Below are 24,334 nucleotides of genomic sequence, written 5' to 3'. Positions count from 1 at the left end.
AGGAATTTTAATTTGGTTTTAGGTTGTCCATCTCCTAGGTTAGGGTTTGTGATCATTTATACTTTGGTACCTTCAAATGGAATTTTGACGGTATTGAAATAAATTATTTGAGTCTCGCTTCTGTTTGAACCCAAAAAGTTGACTGAGATTGAGGAAAGGTCAGTCAGTAGACAGACATATTTATGACATTTTAAGAAAATATAATTCCTAGGAAACATGATTGTTGGATTTAACAAGGATTTTTTAGACCAAACATTAATTTATTAAAATCTATATAAGAAATCTAGTATGACATGCTTTTTTCACGCTGGTAAAACACATGCTCACACCTTTAAAAAAAACATTTAACAACTGAAAGTTGTATTTAATTTAACAATGTTAATATGATATCATGTAAAATAGTTAAATTTCAATGACAAATATGCTTTGGTAATTAAGACATAACAAATCTTGTTAAGAAAATAAACATTTGATTTAAAGAAAAAACAGAATGCCAGACAAACCTTTCGAACATAATTTGTAGAATTATAGCATGATCTTTGAGGCAGAAAAACACCTAAACTCACGTCAAGGTGCCCTAAGCTGATAAACAGAGTTTACAAACCAAAATAAGTCATATATATTTATTTATCGCATTACACAAAAAGGGTTAACCAAATTCATCCATTTATTTCAAGTCGTAATTAAATTTAAATTAAATAAACGATGACTATAAAGACAATGAGAAACTCGTAGTCATCCACTTGTAACAAACAAGAACTGGCACAATGTAGTTGACAATTCAATACGACTTAAGGTTCGTGAAAAAGAAAATTGTGAGATAATATATTTTTTGGGGAATAACTACAAAGGTATTTCCGGTTGCTCGTGGTCTTTGCTAAGATCAAGAATGAAACAGCTATTTTTCTGCGCTTACATGTTTTCAAGTGTGAAAACTACGAAACGTAATGTTTTTACCATACCTTTTTATTGTTATTTTCAAAATAAAGGCACCTCCCCTCTCCCTCTACATTTGAAAGATTGTTGATATATCTACTGCAGCAAGATCATCCTACATAAAAATATGTATTTATAAACAATGAAAATTAAGCTTCCCTTTTGGGTCTGTTGCGGGTATGTGGAAGGGTAGGTTCTTCTTGCAGGGCAGGTTCTTCTTGCACAGAAGTTTCCGTACTGTCATCTTCACTTTCATCATCGCTGTCGTCATATTCATCAAGTTCCTTTGCAGCTTCCATTTTTGCCATCTGATATTGTGAAAGATGTCAACAAATCAAGTGTAATAATAACCCTTTTTAACCCCTAATACCAATTTCCTATCTCTAGTTCCGCATACGATTTATCAAAAAGACAGAAAACTAAAAAATTGGTCTTCAATTCCACACACTAGATAGGTTAGAAACTTAAATTAGTGAGTAAAGTAACTAGCAGTTTTTGTATACTTTATTGGATTGGCAAATAGAATCTCGTATCAATTTCCTTAAAGGTGCAAGCAAAGACTTCATCCTAAACTAAGAACATATCACGTTGAGATGAGCAAGGTTGCATAGGTCATCCTAGCAAGCAAACTGATGTTCAAGGAATGCATATACATAATTACACTTGTCAACTGTCATTTGACTCTGTCTAACTAAGAAATTCTCTCACTAAGAAATTTCAAGTACTCGGACCAATCCAAGGACGCAAAACCTATAAATACAAATTAACCATACATAGAGTATTCACTTAATTCTCTTGTTCACTTCTATACCCATACATTTTATAATTTCTCTGAACTCACTAACTTTAGTATTGGAAAATCTTTCATAAGTGAATCTCTCGTCGATCTTCATCAACAACTCAGCGACCAGTTGGAAGTACCAACTCAACTTTCCAAGAATATCATTCTTTCCATCTCAAGATAACCACACTCTAAGAACAGAAAAACAACATTACTGTCTTTTTTTTTTTTGGCTCGCACGAATCTCACAGTTAAAGTCGTCTTAGTAGGTAAAGAATGAAAGAGTTTATAAACAAATTTACCTTAATTAAGAAATAGTCATCTTTGCAGGTGAAGAATGAAAAGATTTCATAAACTGCTATACCTTCCTAAGCAATGCAAGATTTCTTTTGCCTTCCTGGAATTATTTCTTTGCTTTTACAATAATATCAGTAAAGCTTTTAAAATTTGGGGAATTTCGTCTTGCTAAAAGAAACAGCACTGCTAACTCCATGCTCATTAAACTAGATGCTACACTGTCGAAGTGAGTAACTGACCAGAATTGCATAAAACCAAGACGGAGAATTTCGTCAAACACGTGGACGACGTTGGACAACATTCTACTAATAGCACATAAAACTCACATTACCAAGAAACCCTTTATTCCAGCTTCATGATTCACTTACAACAATTACACAATTCATACTTCGAAAGTCGTTTGTGTAGAAAGAAGTAATTGAAAGTTTTAAACTCTCCACAAAGATTATTCCATTTCAACCCATAAATAAATTTAAACATAAATTAACGATACTTCTACAATTTTTTATTACAAAAATGTAATTCACACTTAACTCTTTAGTTTTTCAAAACTAAGCAAGTCCATTAATAATATTAAAACATATTATTAATTGTTAATAAAAAATTAAAAAATTGGAATAAGAGATGTTAACACGTGTTATAAATTTTGATTTTAATATTTTCTAGAAGTCTTATCCAAATGCAAGTTAAGAAAGGTTACCTCCTCGCGCCAGTCTTGGTCGAGCTTATCGCCCATTTTAAGTGCGGAGAAAATGGTGGCGGCGAGGAGAGAGGAAGGGAGTGCGATTGCAAAGAGGATGCTCTTGGTGTTGGGGCCCGCACGCGCGACCACCGCCGTGCTTCTCCGTTTCCGGGTGCCGGCGTGGATGCGAAGCGGTGGAGAGTTGAAGAAGGGCGCGGCACTGAAAGAAGCGAATGAGGAGGGTTGAGAGATTGGATTGCAGACGCTGAAGAAAGTCGCCATGGATATGACGATGCTTCTGTTCCTCTTCGCTATTATATTATCTTCACGTTCATCTTTTTCTTCCTTTTATCTTGATTGAAAAAAAAAAAAAAAAAAAACCTTTTATATATGAAAAATGTTAATTGAGCTTTTAAATTTTACAAATATTGTTTCAGTTTTTGAAGTTATTATTATACAATGATAACGTGCATTTACGATACTAACATTGGGTTTATTGGAATAGAACTCAATTCAAAATAAATTCATATTTTTTAACACTAAAATATTAATTTTCTTCACAAAGAGTTTTATAATTTTTACGTGTTACTAACACTGATTATTTATGTAAATAGAGTCCATAAGTTTTAACTATTGACTGTGAATTAAATTTAGAACATAAATAACTAATTTAATAATGCTTTAAAATAAAAGACTGAATTAAATTTAAACAAAAAGGAACAACGAAAACCATAATTGCTATTTTTTATATTCATTCTTTATCAATATTCATAATATTTTAAATAAGGAGATCACCAAAATAAATTTCTCTCTCTCTCTCTTTCTATATATATATATATATATATATATATATATATATATATATATATATATATATATATATATATATATAGATATAGATATACACACGATACTAGTTTCGTTCACCATATTGTTTATAGAGAACTAATTTGATAAATTCAATTTATTTCTTTTCAAAATCGATTTGATTTAATTAATTAATCGTACTAGACAAAATGAAATAGTTGCAAATAAACAAACTGAAATAAGATATTCTTTTTGAAATGGTTGTGTAGCATAAAAGACGTATAATACAAAGAATAGTTAACACAAGTGAAATGCCATTCGAATATCCTAGTCTCAATCTTAGCATCTGGACTTAAAAAAAGGGCATAAAAAATCAATTCATATTAATGGCATTCAGGTTTCTATACAAAAAATTGACTGAATAAGGTACCTAACTGTTTTCAGCAAGGGCCATCCACTTCACTGACAACACTCAACAATTGGCATTTGGACAGCAGCAACAAACTCCACAAATATTCAAAGCTCGGATAATCAGAAAAACCAACCAAGTTGTTCTTCCTTCCCCTGCAGATTCTTTCAGCATGGCGTTGAAATGAAGGATAGTAATGATACTTGAATGGAAGGGTGCTTAAAGAGAGATCAATTGTGTGAAATTAGATCATTGTCATCTACTCCAGGGGGAGACAGTGGTGGCACGGCCACTTCGTGAAATGCAGCAGATTTAATAGACAAAACTTTCCTTGTAGCTGCTTGAGATTCTTTGTTTCTTCCAGCCTTTCTAGAGGAGAGGGTTACAGAGCCAGCGGCTCTTGATGAATTACTGCTCTCAATTGACAGCAGAAAGTTTTCTTTGGAAAGGGATGGAGCTGATGCTATGACAGAACTGAAGACTCCAGATTCCCTTAAACTTTGGATTATGACCTGAAGACCAGTGCATAAGGAAATGAGTTTGGAGCGTAAAAAGAAGTTGAATTACTTTGTAAGTCCTTTAACTGTTTGAAAAATTTTAAATAGGTTCCAATATTTTAAAATATGTAAGAAGTACATCAATTTATAAATCGTTTTTAATCTAGTGATCACATTTTTGTTAAGAGTTCTGATCGGTACAAGGATCATGAAAGCAAATATTCATACTATCAAGTAAAAGTTCTCGTTAGATATTAACTCTTACCGAGTCATATCTCCATCCTAAGTGACAAATTTTAATGTCTTTGGCAATGGGGAAGACCAGGTAGCAAAAAAACACAATAACTAGCCAAATGTTTTCCCACGACCAACTAGGAAAACTGTCCAACTTTCTCTTCATACAGTGACTATCTTCTTTATGGCCCTTCCATTTCTTTTTTTCACTTCCCAAATCTATGATTAACTTATTCAATGAAGAAGGAAATAAGCTTGTAGTTAAGAATTAGGGTCCATTAGCTTATTAGTCTTATTATTAGCAGGCCTGGATTTAGTAATGGCAGTAGTATGTTAACCTTAAGATAGGGTTTTTGGGTCAAGGTATTGCAATAATATTTAATGTTCACTACCATTAACCTTCTTTATCTTCCCTAACACTACATCCGTAATGCTTATCACTTACCATGGGAGAATATATGCGAGTCAATACTCCCTTCCTCAAAAGTCTTAGCTTTAGGTCTTTATCACCCCACACAACATGCTCATTATACCTGGATCAACAAGCAAAGACCCAAATGTTTTTGGAAGATCAATAACAGTGGTTAAAACATGGGATAGATAAGCACATATAAAAATAGGAAGAGCTGAAGCCAGCATACCACTTCTGCATTTCATCTTCAGTTGCAGTTGAAGCAATGATAAATGCCTGAAATTGATAAGGTGTATTAGGATGAATGAGTGTTCACGTACAAGTTAACATTACAACACCAGAAAGTATAAAAGGGAAGTTCATTGCAATAGGCTCCTACGTTGTTGAATCTAATGAGGGTCAGCCCTTGGAAGCCTTATCCCAAATGCCTATTTGTGATACTTTAACCTGTATCGACCTTACAATTACACAAGTATCACATCTTCCACACTAGAAAACGGATACTCTACCAAAATTCACTAATAACAGAACTTAAGTCCAAACTTTACTAAATACCAATAGGAGTATAAATGAGTTGAACTATTTGTGGATTATTGAACTCCGGCTTGTTAAGTGCTCAATCGTCTTGTTTAATAAGCTAAACTAACAATGTTCAAACTGCTCAATTATTCAAATGAGTCAAGCTCAAGCACTATAGAATGGATATTAATAGCTAGTAAATAGCTTATACATATACCTAGGTGATGATTATAATTTTTGCTTATTAATTTACTACAAAAATATAATCTCATTTCTTATTAGCCTACAAATCTCATCCATCTATTTTAATCATCAAGATTCACATTTTAAATACACAACCATAAACTTCCAACAAAAGATTTACCTTTTCTATCATAAAAAAATCATTTCTAATATCAAGTCATAATCTTTTTAGCTTGACACAAACTTCTACATACTGGCATAAGAAATCCTGTTTTCTGACAAAATGGAAACCTGAACAAAACAGGAGAAAGAATAACAACAAATAATAAAATCTGGAAACTTACAGATCTGTCAAACTCTAACATGAAGCATCTTTTGACATCTTCTTTTGTAGGTTTGCAACCACAGCGGTCACGTCTAGAAGTTAAGTCTGAGAATTTAGCATACGTGTAATGTAAAACAGCAGCTTCTTCCAATTTGATTTCACTAGCATAATTGAGAAGAACTATCAGGGAAATAACAAAAATGTCAAGGAATACACACATATCTTGTGATTAAAAGATCATACTTTGGGGTTTTCATATAATTATGCCATCTATGGGCACCATTAGGCCGAAGATGATCTTGTATCCGAGCAGCTGATTTTCCATTTCCATAAGTCAGGAAGTAGTTTGGATTGCCACGTACAGAATCTTTATACATTCCAAAGTATGTATCCTTTGGAAGATGATCATAATTCTTCTTAAACATCGATACCTGCTTTGACAGATCAGGAGAAGAGGTTACAAATTTATAATTTAGGTTTACTTTTGCAGTGTACTGATCACTTATCCAATATTTACTTAAAAGTTGGGTTCGAAATTTTCATTTAGCTAACTTTTGTCTAATATGTCTTGAACTTGGTGCCCGGTAACAATTTTTATTAACAATTTCATTGACTAATAAGCTTATGAAGTTTTCACAACCACATCCAACCCACCTATGTGAGTTGAGTTGAAAAAAAAAAAGTCCAACATTATTCTCAGCCCAGCAATAAATAGATGTTGGCCATCACAATATCTCAAACTTCAAGGATTTTAATCCCCTCTAAAGTACAGTGACCCAATGCACCAGTTTGAGTAATAATCTCAAACTTTGAACTCAAAGGAATTCAAGTAAAACCAGCTTTGTCAGTACGATATGATTGTGAACTATGTACAGATATAGAGACTCCATTACTTTTTCTTAATGAACTAGTGTGTTCAATTTTCTTAATGTACGATACGATTGAAGAAAGAAACAGCATTGCAAACAGATTTACACAAATATTATTGATGAGCTTAATACGATCGTATCCATCGAATAATATTTATTTTAGATTCGCTGCATTAAGTTAGACACTTTTCAGAATGACTGTGTACAGCTTTTACAACTTACCTCACTAAAAGGTTCTTTGATATCATCTCGCTCAATACTGCTCTCCTAAAAAGGATAAACACAGCAGCACTAGTTACAAATTTGAAGCAAACAATATGCCAAAATCTTTTCCAATACAATGAAATATACATCAATACCAAGCAATTAAAAAGAATCTGTAGATTCTACTCACATAGTTAGGAAATATGACCATGTCAACATGGGCTGGAACATCAAGGAGCAACTGCCTTAAAGAATATTCCCGAGCACCGGCAGGGTGTATTAATTCATCTGTATCAAGATGAAGAATCCAGTCCATGCCAGAATCCTGATATTTCAATTTCAACAAGCAGAACAGTGTTGATGAACTGAATTACAAACCAAACCATAATTTTTAAATAAAAGAGAAAAGTAAGGATTAGTGCAACAAAACAATTTGCATTACCCTTGCCATCACAATAGCCATCTCCATGTTGAGAGATTGCTTCACAAAAAGTTCATAATTGCATGGTTTGTAAAAGAAACCTGCCAGCCAGGTCTCATTCCAAATACGGCTGATGCAACCAACAAAATAAATAATTAGCATAACAAAACCATCTCTTAAAAAATTACAATTTAGACTCACAAGTATCCTGAAGACAAAAGAGAAATTAAATATCAACAACAAAAGTAACTGTATAAAATGAGCTTGGAAAAGAAATAAAATTTTATAGTAATGATCATGACCAAAAATAATTTCAAAAAAGAAAACTTGATTAATTACAGGCTATTACAAATCAAGAAACTCCAAAGAACACTATTCTATTACAACCGTAAATTGAAAAACTCAACTGAACACATAAGAGTCTGTAAGAAAATGATAAAAATTGATCTACCTCTTAGCTTGTTGCTCTTCCAGCTGTTTTGTTCTATATATAACCTTTACACCCTGGTTTAAACAACATAAACGAAATTAGAATAGTATTATTATGTAAGAGAAAGGAGGAAGGCCAAACATATAAAAAAAAAAAACAATCAAATCCTGACTCCTGAGATGGATAGTATACTGTTTGTTTACTTACAGGAATTGATTCAAGAACATTTGATACTTCAGGGGAAGCAGCCTTCCCCTCCACGAAAAGGAAAAAATTTGTCACACCAATGATTTTATGATAAAACATCCATGGTAGAATCTGCTCAAGCCCCGCAGATGTACTTGTCGTAACACAGATCTGCACGTCAAGAAGAACAAGTGGATCAAATCAATAGCAACACGGATACTTCTCAAGACATATGCACAGATAAAGCAAAGCAAGTTCTCATACTAAAAATGAACAATGAGAAAAAAATTCTTTCAACAAAATAAGGATAAGAACGCTTTTTTATCAACCATATTTTCACATAAAAATTTGCTACTAATCTCTCAATTCACAAACAACGCATCCAGCACAACAGATCACATAAAAGCAAAAAAAAAAACACAGATCTCATTCGCAGCATTTACTCAAATGCAATCAAACCCATCAGCGGAATTAACCCAAATCAACATCATTCTAACGAGCACTGTAAAGATATAAACAACTACTACCAATAAATCGCTTAAAAATAAGAGCACTAACACAAAAACATCCTCAGAATCAACCTTCACATAATCAATTACCAATAAATTCCCAAATAAACCCCCACACTGATCACCTCACCTCACACACCAAAACTAGCACAAATTACTCTAAACAAATCCATCTCAACCCGGATCTAACTCACCAAACCCAAAATTCAAAAATCCCCACCATGAAGCAAACCCTTTTGCTTCAAATAGCTGCCATAGTAAAGAGCAATGACAAAACAAGGCAACCCCGACAGACATTTCCAGCAACAATAAAGAAAGCCAAAATCGAAATCCCTACTATTAAGTTCAAACTACAGGCACAATAAACAAAAAAAAATTAAGAAAATAGTAACACCCTCTAATTCTAAAGAAATTAGAAAAACGAATGAAGGGGGAAGTGAATGACTGGAGCAAAGAAGGAACCTTGGGAGTGAGAGAGGCTCCAAAGTCGAGCTTCCAGTTGTGGTAGTAAGGGAAGGAAGGGGAATTGACGCGGCCAAGGTTGACACAGTCAGAGTGGGATTGGGAGTGAGAGAGATGAGAGAGGGCAGAGGGCTCCATGCCGGGGAAGTATTGGTGGGACCCACCGGGGGAGGAGAGGGTGGTCGGATCGGTTACGCCGCCGCGCCATTGGAGAATGAACGCGATGGCTGCCAAGGAGACAGGGAGGAGAGTGAGGAGGAGGAGGATCTTGGAGATGAAAGAATGGGAAGAGGAGGAAGAAGAAGAAGAAGAAGACGAAGGGGTTGAACGGAGAGAAGCGTAGAGGTGGTGGTTGTTGTGGAGGGGCATGGTGGTGGTAACGGTGGATGCGGTGGTTGGCACGCACCCAACACGGTGGTCACAAGGCAGCAAACGTGAATTAACTGTAAGGAAGGTGTCAACTGTCTGAAGTGTGTGTACAGCTTTCCTTTTAAAAATATGAAAAACAAATCAAAAAAGAACAAGTGGGGTCAAAACATCTTCCACTATCACTTCAATTAAAATGCATTGGAATTTTCTTTCCTTAATTTTATATTACTTTTTGTTTTACATATTTATATTCATTTTTATATTTTTTTAAAATTAAAATGCATAAGTAATATAAGTATTAATATATTTTACTTTTAGTATAGTAAAGAATTTGTAATTTTAATATAAAATTTTTAATTTTATTTAACTTTATTAATAATTAAAATGATTAAATATAGTTTAAGTCATTATAAGTTACGTTAACATGTAACAATTAAATTAAATTTTTTATATTAAAAATATAATTTTTACTTATTATTTTAAATTAAAAATATGTTTATATCTATAAACCGAATTAATTTTATAAATTCAACTATCAATTTATATCCATTGTATTAGTTTATTTTAGATAAATTCATATTTACTCATTTAAGGTGCTAATTATTATAATTAATTAAAGTGTAAAACTAAAGAAATAAATATACACAGTTTTAGTGATCAAAGAAAAAATAACATATATTGTCTAAAATTGGCGTCATATTTATGGGGAAGAAATAGACGAATAAAAATTTCAAAATAAAATAAAGAAAAAAATTATAATTTGACCTAAAGTTTACTTACAAATTTAGAGAATCGTGTAATAAAAAGAAAAATAAGTAAATAAATAAATATATATATATATATATATATATATATATATATATATATATATATATATATATATATATATGAGTTGGTATGGTGTTTAAAGATTTTAAATTTTGACGAGATAAAAAATAAAGAAAACAATTCTACGGATATTAAAATCAAAACTCGTAGTTTTTTTTTTTAAGGAATAAAATTGGTAATTTGTAATTTTAGAGAAATTGGAAACTTTTTATTTTACAAAGAAATCATAACATTCATTTTACCATACTAAAAACTTATTTAAGTTATTATTATATAATTCATATCTACCATAAATACCAATTAATATCAACATTAAATTTAGTTAAGTATCTACAGTAAGTTAAGAAAAGTGACCTTTCAAAAAAATTAGTCAAAACTATAGACAGTAATAATTTCATTATTTTCAAACTGTACATTACTAATTTTATTGAAATTATATTCATATTCTAATCTACTAGCATGTACTCTTGTGACTAATATTTTAAAGACATAGATTTTTTTAATAAAATTAGATGTTATAAATTAATTATAAGACATATTTATCGATTAGTGTCAAAAGTATATACTGATAATTATATATAATAATACTTATTTACAATTAATTACTATTAAAAAAAATTAATTATGTTTACACATATAGTAAACTAAAAAATACAATAATGTCTTTATCAACTAACATATTCACAAGATTTGTATATTGATTATGAGTTTGTTTATCCCATTTTATGGGTAATTAGGTTGTAAATTGTTTCTTAGTGCCTTTTAAGTTAAGTGTGGGATTTTGGGGACTTTTAATAATTAAACCTTTACCCTTTGCTTACAAAAGTTATAGTATGATCTAATAATGAATGGTGAGCTTCATAAAGTATTAAGTTACTTTTTTTTGTTAATTAATTATTTTTTAATTAAAATATCTTATTTTTGTTGACTTTATACTTGAAATATTCGAAAAGGTGTAAAAATATATGATTTGAAATTCAAATTTGAAAAGATAATGTTTTTAAATATAAATTAATTCGTAAATGCTAAGGAAAAACAGTTTACGAAAATTTTACATAACAAATGAGAATTTGAGGTTTTAATCCAAAAAGAATATGCAAAAAGTTCAATTAAGTCAAACATTATATTTTCAAGTCTTGCTACAAGTTTATTCTTTGTTAATGTTTAATTAGCATTAAAAAGAACTTTATTATTATTTCTCTAATAATAATTGAAGCAAAGTCAAACTTTTTTTTTTACATATTACTGTATTTTTTTATGAGAAGCAATTGTATTGGATCGAGTGATTATTAATGTAGTGAATACAATTCTACTTCCCTATTAAAATGAATTTGAATATTTTGATAACAAATTCATCGAAATCAAGCATGTTTTGGAAAAAAAATTAAGCAAATATCCGCATTGGGTGTTTTGGGATCACGCCCAGTGCTTCAATTATAAAGTGTTGTCAAACTATCTGGGACTAAGCACCACACTTGTGGGGTTGAGCACCACACACCCCTACATAGGCAGTGTTGAGGGGTAGAAAGTGGAGTTGAGTGCTAATTTAATAAAGAGTTTTATTTCACATTTTATTCAATAATGTTGAGCAATGTTAGGATGATGTTGAGCGGTGATGTCACTAACATGGAAAAAATGAGTATTTGTTCATGCTTCTCATGAGGGTTTCTAGGCATTTCTCATTTTCACGAGTTTTCTTTGCCTAGGGTGCTTGGGAGAGACTTTTGGGGGTTGTTAGGCGTGTTAGGAAGCTCTTCCTTATCCTCCAACAGTTTCCACCTCCATTCATGGTGATTTCCCATTTTGGGATTTGAGAGGAAAATGGATTGTAGTTTGGAGATGAAGATGTAAATGAAATGTGCGAATTAGAGCTTGGAACAATTGCTATTTGGGAAATTACCTTTGTCTTCTCTTGGGTTTAATTTTCTTTCATATATCTTCAATTTATAAATCGTAGGTTCTCCATCTTGGAAAACTAAACCTATTTGTCGATATTAGATGTAATGAATTAAATTCTTGTGTAATTTATGTTGTTAATACATATGTTTTTCCATTTCTATGTTAGTATTTGATTTTTATCCTTAATACTGCTTTGATTTGGTCAACCATATCTTGATACTCTTAAGGTGTTGGAAATTGTCTTTTGAAATTATAATTGAAATTGAATACTTAATGAAGGTTATATCTGGGGATAAAACATGATTCATTACTAATCTTAAGACTCTTGAACTTAATGCATGATTGTTTGTTGATGATCCAAAGAATTAAGACTTCGATGAGTTATTATAGATTTAAAGTCTATAAAATATGATTTGAGTGAACTAGTGAGCTGATTTTAACTTGAATATGGAATTTAAATGTTTATGAATACATGATTATGAAGTGAATGAAATATAGTCTTGACAATTGTATATACTCTATTTTAAATTTATGTTGTATACTAACTATTTGATAAAAATCAAATACAAAAGATTTTTTTTGTGTTTTTTATGAGCTTTCTAGTTTATTCGAGTGTTGAATTGCAAAAATTATCATGTGTTACACATGTGAAAAGAATGATACTCATTACTTGTTAGCGATCGGTACACTTTCTATTTTTCACTAACACACATGAAAAGAAATTTTAAAAAAAAATAAAATAAAACTGCAAATTAACAAAAAAACACAAATTGACAAGTGATATTAACTTTAACACGATTTATAAAATAACCAGATTAAATCACTTTTTAAAAAGTGGAGACCACAATTGAAACGAAAAGAAACTGAAAAACCAACGTGTCACTTTTCTGACAAAAATAATGACCAAATAAACAATTAAACTTAATTTAAAAAATTCTCTAATACAATTAATACCTTTCTAACATAACAAAACCATTATTATAATGATTTAAACATCTTTTTGTCCCTAAGTTATGAACGAATGTTCACTTTAGTCCCCGTTTTAAAAAATGTGAATCTTTGATTTCTAAGTTATAAAAAATGTATCAAATGAGTCCTTTTTTGATGTTCATGGTCAAAGTACAAAGAGTAATCTAAAGTGTTAAAGATTTACATCTTTAAAAACAGGACTGAACTGAACATCCGCTTATAACTTAGGGACCAAAAAGAAGTTTAAACCTATTATAATCAACTTATTACAACGTGAGATGAGGACATCATGATTCAACCTTCTATTTTCCTTTTTAAATTACTAAATTCCTAATAACAACTCATGACTCCTACCTTTTTTTCTACAACCTCTCATAAATGAATGAATCTCTTATTTCTTATCATTCTATTAAAAACATCAGTCTTTATAAAAATAATAATAATTCAGAAAAAACACACACTTAGTTTTTTCATTATCTTTCACTTTATATTAAAGTAAAAAAAATGAAAATGTTGGTTATTTAATGGGTGTTTACCAAAATCTCATAATAATAATATGAAAAAGAGAGTAGTAGAAAACACTATAAAACAAAAAAGTTATTTTTAGAGTTTTAACCACGATTCAACATGTCTCTTGAATGCATGAAGGACTTGAATAGTAGTTATGTGTCATTGAAAAGTTCACAATTTTTTAATAAAAATTGTACAATAAAGATTTATAGTTTTTGCTACAAAATTGTATGTTGAGTAATATGTTTTTTATGCTTTTATTTTGGGTGTGTTTCTGCCTGAAGAAATCATTTTTCTATTATATGATTTCTAGTAGTAATATTAAAGGTTAGGTTTTAACTGAAGAAAGGAAGAGACATTAACAAGAATCAATATTGGAGGTTGTGTATTTGGAGGAAAGTTAGTTTTGATCATTCTATAACTTTGTTGATGCGTGTGTAATTATGTTTAACTTGACCGAATCATGTTAGGGATGGATTTTACCTTGAACATTAATGAGTTATCAATGAAAATAAAGTAAAAGTTGTCAGCAACTTGTGAGCTATTGATAAAAGATGGATAAATTGATTCTTTTACGAATATTCACCAAAGTTCCAAATCATAGGATTCTCTTGATGTTTCTTAAGATATTTTGTGAAAAACATATTTTGAACCATCCAATCTTCTCAACCTAAACTGAAACTTGAACAAAGATAATCAACACGAATGCAGTTTTATGTGAAGAGGTTAACTAAACCATCAACTCACCTTCAATAATAAAAAATTTCCCACAAGAAGATGCACCAAACTCCATCATCACCACATTAATCACCTCCAAAGATTTTGGTTGTCAACCTCAATAGATAGGTTTTTCCACAAACTTTCATGTTCATTTCTCTTTTTCATTTTCCTTTAGTAAATTGCAAATCATAAGGCTGATAAGTACACTCCAACTCATTGAACCTAGGACACCTCAAACACTACCACACGTTCTTCCATGCCATGTAACATTTATTGAAAATGATACTAAGTTTCATCAACCATAGACATTCCACGATTTTGGCTTGTCAGAATTAAAGTCTCACCTACCTACAGTTCCGAGGGCTCCATCAAATATACAACACCATGAAACAACAACATACAAAGACACTACACCCTCTATATACAAAAATTATTTCAGCAGAGATCACATGCTATAGTGAGTAACATTAGCTAGCAAGCTATCACTTTCAAATGTTTCCTCAACGAGGTTGGTGGATTCGGTGAGACATCCCCTTGACATTCACACGCTGTGCTGGCTTCTCAATATGCTTTGCAAGCCCTGAAGGGGACTTAGGAGCCCTTTCCTTTGGTGATTTTGGTGTCATGTTAATAAGAAGGGCTTTAACATCCTTGTTAAGATCTGGTTAAGAAACAAATTAGACATTCTAGTTACTCTATCTTATGCTAACTACCAACTGAAAGATGTAACATTCAAAAGGAAAGATCCTTCCAATAGCAGTAAATCATGTTGCAAGTAATTCACAATGATACCGCCATCATACAGAATAAGCATAACATATGAATAATATGACTAATATGTTATAGGTTTATTCACCATATACTTATAAACTAGTGAAAGACACTCAATACGACCATAAAACATGGCATGCTTGAAACAAAGAATCGAATAGCATTTGAAACAAAAATGAAGTCATGTAAGTAGACCAGCACACAAGAAAATGTTGAAAGATTTTCTATAAACAGTCACAGATCAGTTGGCTGTTGAGCTTCAATGCTTACCATGAGTAGCCACTTTCCCATCATTAGGATTGTCCTGAACAGAATGATCTTGTGATTCACACGACATCACCAACTGCTCAAACTCCTTTTCTAGAACATTGAAGTCTTCTTCCATGACAAGATCAAAAGATTCTGAGAGCATATTCTCCATATCATCATTAGTAGAGTCATTACCAACTTCTTCAAATTCTTCCTCCTTATGCTGACTCAACCAATAATCACGAAACCATGTTGAAGATTTGACAAGATCCCACCATTGAGGTGAAAAATCCTCAACCTGACGAAGAGCAGCTGGTATGAACAATGGTGCATTTGGGTTCAGAGCAGAACTTCTTCCAGAGACCAAAGCCATCACACCTTCACAGTCAATCTACACAGTACATCAAAGCAAAACATCAATTTACATGATTTCCTTCATGCATTAGAAAATTATAATTCCTTTTTAATAACATTTGAGACTATCCATACCGTATCAATAACATTTGACATTTCTAACAACTATTTTCATAAATTACAATTTTCCATTTAGGAAAACACTAAGCCCTCAAAGATTCTTGTTTTTGTTTTCAATTTCGAATACTTTTTTGGAGGTGCGTTTTGATTTATGAAAAGTATTTTTTTTCTTTTAAAAATGGTCCAAGCAGCAAGGCATAATCACAACAGAAAGAGATGGTGAATTGATATATACCAATGCAGTATCACTTAAAAGTTAAGGAAAAGGAAAAGTCTTTCACCTTTAGTTCGATTCTTAAAAACAGGGAAGATCTATAGTTTCAGGAATTTATACAAGAGAATAGAATACCAAACAGATCGCAGAATCTAATAAACCCAGTGAGCATCCACAGTAAGAGACTCATTCAGTTGAACTAACAACTACATGATCCACTCATGGTTTGTAAATAGCAACAGCACCACCTTCCTGATTTAACATTCCATCATCACAAGTACAACAAACCCATAACACTATATATCCAATCAAACTAGAGATCAAAAGAACCAAAACAACATAGCCAGCGATCACTTACAAGATCAAGCCCCCTCTCACCTACTCATCCCAAAAAATCAGAAATTAAAGAAACAACCACTCAAAATCAGTGAGGAATAAAGTAAAACCAACAAAAAAGATCCAATCTTTTAGTACTGTCCGCACACATACACAAACGAAATTCGCTATGCACAATAGGAACACTATATAAGAACTAAAGAAGAAAAAAATCTATAATAAGGGTTACTTCAGTTGAAAGAAAAGGTCGGTGCAGGGTAGTCTAACCGCATCAGAACAAGACCCAGTAAAAAAAATACAATCTTTATATTACTATCCATACAAAAAGCACGATCTAGTCTAAGCCCTGAAACTTAGATCAACATGCACCATTCAAAGTAATAAAGAAACAGAACAGAGAAGTTGATCACGCATGAAAATTGAACGAGAAAATTGCACCCATGAGGTGTGAACACAAACATATGAAGAAAACATGACGCTCCATGGTCACCTAGTTTCAGGGTACCCAACACTGACGTTGTTGATTTGCGAAGAAAGATCACAACTGCAGAGTGACTGAGTAAGTGACACAAACGATGATAAAAAAAAGGACAGGGAAAAAGGGATAAAGGGAAAGGGACAGCAGCCTCGAGCTTCGGAACTCCGAAGCTAAGGTTAGGAAGGAATGGAGGCGACACGTGGCCCGAAATCGACAAGAGTGATCAACGGTGGAGAGAGAAAGGGATGATCGGACGCTTGAACAAGAAACAGGTGGAGCAGATATTTTCAGATAAGGGTCAATTATGAGTAGTAACGTTCGAGGCTATGACAAGATAAGGGTTGCTTTGGTAGAAATTAGCTGTGGGCGGTTGCACAGTAATCAATATTTTAAAATAAAGATCTTGAAAGCAAAGTTCGTGAATTTTGTTTGATTGTTCTTCATTAGATTTTTTTAACTTTTTATTTATGAGATTGGACTGTTTAATTCTTCAACATTTATGTTATACATATATATATATATATATATAATATGATATTAAAAGTGCCTTCTACGAAAGAAATGAGCTAAAATAAATAGTAGTAATTAGTGTTAATATCTATTTTGGTTTTTTTTACAGTATTAAAAATTAAATGGTGCAGTTGTTTTTTTTTTTTCATTGTCATTTTTTCTCATTGCGTGGCTGGTAAAGTAAAATCAAGTGTCAATTTCGAATTTTTAAAAACAAAAGTTGGTAAGGTGAAAATATTTTGAGAGAGGGTTAAAAGATAAGGGTCAGGGATAGGTTGATCCAACTTCGTCTCTGAGGTGAACAAAGTGGTTGTGGCGAGATAGGATTTGAGATTGGGTTTTTGAATGAGTTGATTTTGCATTTTCGGATTATTTTTTTTTTTTGAATTGGGTTTTCTTTTATTGAGTTGATGTCGTGTTTTGATGTTCGTGATCTTGCAATTTGGAATGTTTTGTTGTTGCTTTCTCAATTTTCAAGTTTGGGATTTGTGGTTTTGCACGTTGTTGAATTGAATTTTTGAATTCTTATTTTTGTGTATTTAATTTTTCTGTGCTGGTTTGGTATTGCAATTTAAGACTAGGATTTAAATTAAGATTTTAGATTTTTGTTTGGAGGATGATGATTGCGAATTTGGATTTTTTTTTTCTTTTTCGTTTCTCTTCTTTGACTGAAGACAATGATGGTGGTTGTCGAATTACAATGAGGAGATGTTGGTTGGGGCTAAGGTATTGCGATGATATTGAAAAAGATAATGATACATAGACAAATTTTTTGACAATATTTGAACATCAATCATATGTGTTATTGTGTGATTGGTCCAAATGACATAATGACATCACCATGAACCAATCACATAATGACATGTATGATGATATTCAAATGTTTTGTCTAAGTATCTTTATTCTATTGAAAACGCTTTCTTTAGTTGATTTTTCCTTACTTAAAATGTACATCTTTGCTTACTGAGATTTTAGATGAAGAGGCAGAGAAATAAAATAAAAAGACCAATTTTAAGAGCAATTTCAACATATTCTTCAATGTTAAATTTTTAGTTCATTAACTTTTATTTGTAAAATTTACATGTCAATTAATGTGAGTATGTCAATAAAAAATGTATAACTCATTAAATTTTGTTCAAAAAGATAAAACGACTTGTACCATTTTTTACACAAATTAGAAAATTTGAAAACTTTTTTTAGAAGATATGATTACTTTCAACAAACGTCCTTATTAGAGTAACCATAGGCTAATAATTATAATAGTTATAATGAGCAAAATTTATGGTATCTATGTAAATATATATTGTAATTTTCCTTCTGTCATCCATCGAATTTTTTTTCCTCTCATATTTATTCATATTATTATTTCATATTTTATAAGTTTTCTAGTACAATTTTTACATCAAAAATTAATTAATTAATTATAACTAAATACTAGTTAAACGTGGATAAATTCTTTTACAGACATAAACTAGATAGTTTAAACTAGAAGAAAATTATATTAAATAACTAAAAGATTAAATTAAATATGTATATAATTTATTTTTGTATTTTTTTAAAGAAAAAATTAAACTTTAACCTATTATAGATATTAATGTTACATTTACTTAGTTTATTTAAATATTATTATTAATAATAGTTTTAACGGGATGTAATAAAAATGTTAGAGCTGTCAAAACGGGTAACCCGACCCGATCCGGCTCGGCTCACCACGGGTTGGTCACTTAGTGAGCCAACCCAATCTGGCTCATTTATTAGCGAGTCAGAAAAACTTGAACCCGGTCCGACCCACCACGAGTTGGTGGGTAAACAGATTGGCTCACTAACCCATTTAATTACATTTTTTTAAATAAAAAAATACAAATTTTTTGTAATTCAAATTTAAACAAATTTCACTCCCAAAAAATTATGTTAAAGACAATTCAAAATAATAATAAAAAGTACAGTATAATCCAAACTCAAAGATATAAAAAAAGAACCCGTACTTAACAATATCAACCAAAAATTAATAGTTTAATTTGTAACATAATTTTCCAAATTCAAAGATATCAAAAACAGCTTGTTCAAATAATGTATAATCAAATTGTTTAAATAAAATGAACAAACTCTGATATAAGCATGTCAGAACAGGAAAAAAATCATTTTATGTCATTATAGGGTTTTGAACAAATTGGCAAACCCCTATTTTTGTCATTATAGGGTTTTTGAAAAAAAAAAAAGAGAAGTGAGAAAACAAAAATGTGGAGAAAGAGAAGAAAAAAGGAAGAGTGTTTTACCTGCTCTTTGAAGAATTTCAGTGAAGTGAGAGTGAGAGCACCGTCAAATTAGAGAGCAAGTACCTTCAGAGTGATTTGTGAGACTAGAAGTTACTTTTTTTGTATACAAAGTGAATGAAGAGAACAATTTATTTTTTAGGGTTTCATAAATAAAATAATAAATTAAAAAAATAAAATTAGGTAGGTGGGTTGATGGGCCAACCCGGCTCACCATGGGTTCAACCCACATGAGCCGGGTTGAAATCTGATCCGCATATAGGTGGGTTGTATTTTTCAAACCTAACTCGGTCCGAAGCCGTGATGGGCTGGGTTGGCCCACGGGTTGTGACCCATTTTGACGGTTCTAAAAAATGTAAAACATTAAAATAAGGGTATTGTTAATGACGTTTGTCACCACTTAACGGATGTGGTACAATGTGTGCATTTTTTAAAAAAATGTGACTAAATTGAAACTGTTGCAAACTTGAGGACCAAAATGAGATTAATTGACAAACCAGAAGACCAATGGAGGTATTAAACCAACATTAAAATAAGGTTATTGTTACAATATTTATATAATTTTTTTTTAAAATTTTGTTTATGGAAATTAGCTAACATAAAAAAGTAATGTGGTATAATTTTGGAGGGAACTATATTATTATGTTATGGTTATTGCTTGAAAGAATATTTAGGTAGGATCAAGTGAAGTGAAGCTTACTGAGTTATTGTCTCTTCTGTCAAATTGTTATTCAATATTTTCGTCAGGTTGTTTGAAAATATTGAACATTATGAAATCATCATCCTTATTTTATTTTCTTTTCACATTTGTCATCGAAAAATGTGATCTGCTGATTTACCTAGGCTTTGCTTGTGATATCAAACCCTGCAGCTCTTTAAACTAATCTCTGTCTTTTTGTTTTATAAAAAGATGAGAAAGAAGCTTTACTGCTTAATTTATAGCTCTAATTTGTTCTCATATAGGCAGCAAGTTATACTTTATAGCACTTTATGGCACCTTGTTATAGTTAAAAATTCAAATTTCAATGTTTATAGATCGATCATTCCTATCATTTTTGTCTCTAAAGGTTATACACTGTGGGGTTAAAGTGTAGGATAATATACCTTTTAGGTCTAATTGAAAAAGAACATTATGGATTAATCACTTGGTAAATTAAACAAATTTAAGTTAATTATTAGTAAGTTGAAAAAATTTGAATTTAGTCTGAACTATCACGGGTTAGTGGGTTAAATAGGTTGGTTCACTAATTTATTTAATTACAATTTTTTTTAATCCAAGCAAAATTATAATCATTTTGTAATTCAAATTTAAATAATTTCATTCTAAAATAATATTAAACTTCAAAGACAATTCAAAATAAAATAAATTAACATACAACTCAAATGTAATCCAAAAACAAATCCAAAAATCGAATAAATAAGTTTATAATATTGATAATTTTTATGTCATTTATCTATTTATAAGATTAGAGTCTTGAATGAATAAATTTGTAATATTTTACTCTCTTTAAACATTTTTTTTCTCTATTTCTATTTACAATACAATAAAAAATGTTAACTAATATTATTGAAACACAAAATAATAAATGATTAAATCAAAATAGGTGAGTTGGTGAGCCAACCTGACTCAATGAGTTCAATCCAGGTGAGCCGGGTTCTAAGTGAACCGGGTTGAAAATTGACCCATATAAAAAATTTTGTTTTCTTCAAATTCTAACCCGACTCAAACCCGTGATTGGCCAGATTAGTCTACGAGTTCTAATCTATTTTGACAACACTAAGAAATAATGTTTCAATCTCCATTTGGGGATATAATTCCAATAGATCTATTTAAGAAAATTTTCTTTTAAATAATATTGTTTAGAAAATAAAATCAGACCAAAATAGATGTTTTTAAATGTAGAAACTACAAGATAGAATTTGTATGATTATAAGAATCAAATATGTAAGGTTTAATACATCATTTGGTCTCTCTAGTTTGGAGCGATGTGTTCAAAGTGGTTATATCTTTTTTAGCAGTTTATTATTGTTCCATATTTTGTAAAAACGGTTTAAGTAGTGTTTTTGGCTTATAAATTGTTATATTTTTTTATTTAGAAAGTAATTTATTTTTATATTTTTTTAAAGAAAAGTTTAATTTTGACATATTTATTGTAGATCTTAATCTTATATTTACTTAGTTTATTTAAATTTTATTATTAATTGTAACTTTAATGGGTTGTAACAAAAATATGAAACAATAAAATAAAATTATTTATATAAATATAATTTTTCTTTAAAGATTTTGTTAATGCAAGTTAGCTATCAAGCCTGCGAGCTAATCATTTATGCGGTGCAAGCCAACAAAACTTACAAAACTTGCCGACAATTCTTACACGAAACAGACCAACCTAAAGTCGTTTTTTATGTGTAAAATACGAAAGAGACCAAAACGAAACCGCTCAACCGATATTAACAGCTATAAAAATGAGTTTAGGTGGAATTGAACTCAACAAATTATAAGGTTAGAGAAAAGGTAGAGATGGTGAACCAAAATAAATTTAAGAACAAATTCTTGGAGATTTATTTATTTTTTTTTTCAAAATTACCACTGGATAGAGAAATAAATATTTTTATTGATTTTCAAGTGTGAGATAAATTGAAAAAACCACACTTTATCAAATCACATCAAATGTGTCTCACCCAGAAAGTGTAAGAGTATTTTATTTAGCTAAGTCTTTTTTAAAACATCAGTATTATTCATCCAGAATATTCACGATACCAATATATATTTTTACATTTCACAGTAGAAAATAGTCATAAGATACAAAGAAGAAGAATAAGACACAGAGAAGAGAATCCAAATTGACATTAGTGTTATATATGATCGTTGTTGATATATAAGATGATGAAAGTGATACAAGATTACACATGGTGTATTTGATTTATTCCATAATAATAATGATAATTAAAGCTTATGAGGTTACTAATTAAAGGGATGATTGAGGTATAATATAAGTTGGTCCATTGGGAAGGTAACAGAGCTGCAAAAGAAAAGAAAGAAGATTAAAGAAAAGATGATAAGACATGGATGAGTGAAAGAAAGAGGAGAAAGAGTTGTACATGTGATTAATCAACATCAGATGGTGGATCTGCATTTTCCACGAACTGAGCAGATGACTTCAAATTCGGTTTAGGTGGTGAAAGCCTTCGAGTAGATTGCTTCTTAGGTGGAACTTGGGATTCTATAAATTCTGGAGGCGATCTTCTATCATCAGTTTTAGGTGGAACTTCGGATTCCATAAATTCTGGAGGCCAGTTTATATCATCAGTTTTAGGTCTATCTGCTGCTTCAACTTCATGTACATCTAATCCAGTCATTAAATTTATATCAGATTAAATCAATTATTATACAAAATTACGTCATAATATATCTTACATTTATTACAAATTTGTTACTGATAAATTTATTATAATGTATAATTTTTGATTTTTGTACGTTATAATAAATCCATCTTAAAAATCCATTTTTCTAATAGTGCAAAAGTACTTTTTCAATTCTATTTATATATACATACCTCCACACTTGCCTATTGGCCTTCCACATGAGTCTGCGACATAATGCAGCTTCTGAATATCAATATTCTGCAGGATTGGCTTGGTTAAGTTCTTACACACACATTCAACATCTGCATTCTTTATCTCTTCACAACACGTTCTTGAGGGATTCATCAGAGGGCCTGACTTTTCAACATACACCCCACATTGTTTTATGAGGCCCTTCATGTCAGCGCACTGCCCTACAACAACATCACTCCAAAACACTATAACTCCGATCATCCCCAATATCACAAGCTGCTTGCTTTTTATCATGTTTTCCATTTCTGCAATTCTTTTCTTTTGGAATGCTTAGGGATAACAACCGGAGGGGTTCTTATATTGTTCTGTTGTGTGAGGTCAAGAGAAAGAAACCAAACATGCACGCATTTAGATTCCGATCATCAAAACAATGTGTTCACAGTTTTTGTTACTTCTGGGACTCTTCACTGCGTTTTCTGTTGCATGCACATCATTAACGTTAGGTTATCCATTTACGTGTTTGATTGTTACCTTAAATCTAGCATGCATCACTATTTAATGAATATGGATTGGATTATTCAAATTTAATATATTCTTCATTTTCTTTATGTTAATGACTACATTACTCCAGTGGTTAAACTAATAGGTAAATTTTTATATTTTTTTATGAAAAAAAAGTAAAAACAATAAAATGAATGTAAAAAATTTAAGTATACTAAAAAATATTTTTTTAATAATTATGATATTATTATAATGGACAATTGTTTTATCATATCCATTGAAGTCTTTTTTATTCTTTATACTTTTGTTTTCTTCTATTTTTAAGTAGGTAAAATTATTGGTCTCTTTGAATATTTACACTTTTGTAATGTGCCTCCTTAAGAAACTATATGAAGAAAATATAAACATAATCAAATATAAAACAATTGCAAAAAATAATTAACTGATTTTATAATACAATTAACAAATTAATTGTTTGATTCGACATTATCTTAACCAAAATATAATTTTAA

The 24,334-nt window shown here is 30.8% G+C and overlaps 4 protein-coding genes across 7 annotated transcripts; all 4 read right to left on the bottom strand.

The window, feature by feature from the left end:
* Nucleotides 1-760: 760 nt before the first annotated feature.
* On the bottom strand, nt 761-3,096 carry LOC106761296. The gene is made up of 2 exons (XM_014644832.2): nt 2,715-3,096; nt 761-1,244 (listed from the first exon to the last, which is right to left on the bottom strand). Exons 1-2 carry the CDS (start codon nt 2,976-2,978, stop codon nt 1,086-1,088), a joined length of 423 nt encoding a protein of 140 aa, XP_014500318.1. The 5' UTR covers nt 2,979-3,096; the 3' UTR covers nt 761-1,085.
* A 632-nt stretch (nt 3,097-3,728) lies between these two features.
* Nucleotides 3,729-9,677, bottom strand: LOC106759706 (glycosyltransferase-like KOBITO 1). Its single transcript, XM_014643018.2, has 11 exons — nt 9,164-9,677; nt 8,214-8,363; nt 8,028-8,080; nt 7,598-7,706; nt 7,346-7,480; nt 7,174-7,218; nt 6,326-6,513; nt 6,102-6,243; nt 5,285-5,331; nt 5,089-5,176; nt 3,729-4,424 (listed from the first exon to the last, which is right to left on the bottom strand). The coding sequence occupies exons 1-11, from the start codon at nt 9,530-9,532 to the stop codon at nt 4,143-4,145; spliced, it is 1,608 nt and encodes a 535-aa protein (XP_014498504.1). The 5' UTR covers nt 9,533-9,677; the 3' UTR covers nt 3,729-4,142.
* A 4,908-nt stretch (nt 9,678-14,585) lies between these two features.
* LOC106762891 (protein EARLY RESPONSIVE TO DEHYDRATION 15) lies at nt 14,586-17,136 on the bottom strand. 4 transcript variants are annotated; one of them, XM_014647002.2, is made up of 3 exons: nt 16,993-17,136; nt 15,500-15,869; nt 14,586-15,119 (listed from the first exon to the last, which is right to left on the bottom strand). In XM_014647002.2, the coding sequence occupies exons 2-3, from the start codon at nt 15,849-15,851 to the stop codon at nt 14,959-14,961; spliced, it is 513 nt and encodes a 170-aa protein (XP_014502488.1). In that variant the 5' UTR covers nt 15,852-15,869; nt 16,993-17,136; the 3' UTR covers nt 14,586-14,958. The 4 variants fall into 4 exon arrangements, with proteins under 4 accessions (XP_014502488.1, XP_014502487.1, XP_022636982.1 ...); XM_014647001.2 differs by having other exon boundaries at nt 16,962-17,075; XM_022781261.1 differs by lacking the exon at nt 16,993-17,136 and adding an exon at nt 16,941-16,991.
* Nucleotides 17,137-22,622: 5,486 nt separating this feature from the next.
* LOC106760550 lies at nt 22,623-23,662 on the bottom strand. Its single transcript, XM_014643972.2, has 3 exons — nt 23,321-23,662; nt 22,866-23,110; nt 22,623-22,786 (listed from the first exon to the last, which is right to left on the bottom strand). The coding sequence occupies exons 1-2, from the start codon at nt 23,622-23,624 to the stop codon at nt 22,872-22,874; spliced, it is 543 nt and encodes a 180-aa protein (XP_014499458.1). The 5' UTR covers nt 23,625-23,662; the 3' UTR covers nt 22,623-22,786; nt 22,866-22,871.
* Between the last annotated feature and the right edge of the window lie 672 nt (nt 23,663-24,334).

This window comes from Vigna radiata, chromosome 5, assembly GCF_000741045.1.
Source record: "Vigna radiata var. radiata cultivar VC1973A chromosome 5, Vradiata_ver6, whole genome shotgun sequence".
NCBI classification, from domain to species: domain Eukaryota; kingdom Viridiplantae; phylum Streptophyta; class Magnoliopsida; order Fabales; family Fabaceae; genus Vigna; species Vigna radiata.
The sequence above is the reverse complement of the archived record's forward strand: the minus strand, read 5'-3'. Positions and strand labels throughout refer to the sequence as shown.

Bases quoted from the DNA above. Each gene is read 5' to 3' on its own strand.
- LOC106759706 (XM_014643018.2), bottom strand. From the start codon at position 9,532: ATGCCCCTCCACAACAACCACCACCTCTACGCTTCTCTCCGTTCAACC. The intron at 8,364-9,163 runs GTTCCTTCTTTG...CTTGACGTGCAG, and splicing joins GAGCCTCTCTCACTCCCAAG to ATCTGTGTTACGACAAGTAC. The intron at 7,707-8,027 runs GTAGATCAATTT...TGGTTGCATCAG, and splicing joins GAAGAGCAACAAGCTAAGAG to CCGTATTTGGAATGAGACCT.
- LOC106762891 (XM_022781261.1), bottom strand. From the start codon at position 16,976: ATGTTTTCTTCATATGTTTGTGTTCACACCTCATGG. The intron at 15,870-16,940 runs GTGCAATTTTCT...TGTACTGTGTAG, and splicing joins TTTGTGTTCACACCTCATGG to ATTGACTGTGAAGGTGTGAT. The intron at 15,120-15,499 runs GTAAGCATTGAA...TTTCTTAACCAG, and splicing joins TGGGAAAGTGGCTACTCATG to ATCTTAACAAGGATGTTAAA.
- LOC106761296 (XM_014644832.2), bottom strand. From the start codon at position 2,978: ATGGCGACTTTCTTCAGCGTCTGCAATCCAATCTCTCAACCCTCCTCA. The intron at 1,245-2,714 runs GTAACCTTTCTT...TCACAATATCAG, and splicing joins ACCAAGACTGGCGCGAGGAG to ATGGCAAAAATGGAAGCTGC.
- LOC106760550 (XM_014643972.2), bottom strand. From the start codon at position 23,624: ATGGAAAACATGATAAAAAGCAAGCAGCTTGTGATATTGGGGATGATC. The intron at 23,111-23,320 runs GTATGTATATAT...TGACTGGATTAG, and splicing joins GCCAATAGGCAAGTGTGGAG to ATGTACATGAAGTTGAAGCA.